General features: G+C 40.6%; 1 protein-coding gene across 1 annotated transcript in view; it reads right to left on the bottom strand.

Annotated features, from left to right (window-relative positions):
- The window catches only part of LOC101845782 (sodium-dependent serotonin transporter), a gene marked incomplete at its 3' end in the record, with an annotated part of 117,291 nt that overhangs the window by 3,426 nt on the left and 112,463 nt on the right, over positions 1-1,402 (bottom strand). Inside the window, 1 exon segment of the mRNA XM_035970657.1 lies at positions 351-536. Within this exon segment, the coding sequence (XP_035826550.1) occupies positions 351-536 (186 nt within the window).

Raw genomic sequence — 1,402 nt, 5'->3', positions numbered from 1 at the left:
GGGGGGGCAGTGAAAAGAGGGAGACGATGAACGAAAGTGACAGAACGAGAAAGAGATAGAACGAACAAATTAAAGAAAGAAACAAGAAAGAAAAAAGGAGGGAAGGAAGGACGGGAAAAAGAAAGGAAGAAAGGAAGGAAGAAGAGCAGGAGAGAGACTTAAGGTGTGTCATTGAGCTGTTTGTGTGTGTGTGTGTGTGTGTGTGTGTGTGTGTGTGTGTGTGTGTGTGTGTGTGTGTGTGTGTGTATGTGTGTAATAATGATGAATAAGATACAAACAAAACAAAACAACAACAACAACAACAACAACAACAACAAACCAGCCTAAAACTGATGCTGCTCTTGACTTACTTTTGGTCGACTCAAGAAGTGAGCAAACAGGGAGTGATCCTGCCCTCGCCTCGTGCTCTGTATCCTCTCGCCCTCCTCCGTGAAGAAGTCGTGCAGGGCAGAACTCGCAGACGGGATCGCCGCATAGCCGTAGATGAGTAGGATGAGGATGAACAGAGCACTCACTGGTACAAGCACGGTAAGGACCTGGGGGTTGATGATGGATTTAGTAAAGTAATCTTTCACGACGTCGCCATCATTCAACTTTGTAGAATGTCAAAATATGAGGTTTTCAGGAGAAACTTGTCTTATTTTGCTTTACTAAAACAATACATATAAAAGTAATTTGTTTAAATCCGTTACTTTTTTAAAGAAGAAGAAAAATGGGACTTGACCAATCGCTACACGTCTCATCTCATCTCAAAATTCTACAACATACTACTCGATTTTCAATTATTTGAAATTTTAATATTCTACAATGCTGAATGGTGGCGAAAATGTTTAGAGGATTCAACGGGTTTCATTGCTAAGCTGAGTAAGACAGGAGCTAAGTAAAATGTGTGCACATATCTGTTACTGCTAATCGATTTCAAGGACTGACGTCATAGAACTCCGGACACGTCCCTCGCCTCAGAATCCATTACAGAGGAAGCGCTGAGACAGAAGGGACTTTTTGTGTCAGAAAAAATACGCACGCCTTTGAACGCTTATCTTTATTTGCAGCATCTAAGCCATAATAGAGTATGCATTATTATTCTTTTCCCAACGTTCACTGAGGGAGTATTTTTTTTCTTCACTGTAGTAGTCTGAGGAGTTTCTTAAAGAGGCATAGAAAAAAGTGTTGGGTATGATTCTTGCTCTAGATAAAGTCAACTAGAAGCTTTTTTTCCCTAAGGCCTAGGATGTAGAGTAAAGGAGAACAATGGAACACTACAGAGACAGAAGTTGTGAATGACAGCTGTAAACGTTAACAGACTGCGACACTGTTTGTCAGACGGGGATTCAAATGGTAAATTGGAATAAAAATTCGATCAAGGCTTCGGGTATCTGAGGAAATAAGAGAGTGTTTATAT

The sequence above is a fragment of the Aplysia californica genome, unplaced genomic scaffold, assembly GCF_000002075.1.
Source record: "Aplysia californica isolate F4 #8 unplaced genomic scaffold, AplCal3.0 scaffold00302, whole genome shotgun sequence".
NCBI lineage: Eukaryota > Metazoa > Mollusca > Gastropoda > Aplysiida > Aplysiidae > Aplysia > Aplysia californica.
Note: the sequence above shows the minus strand (reverse complement) of the source record. Positions and strands in the feature narration are given on the sequence as shown.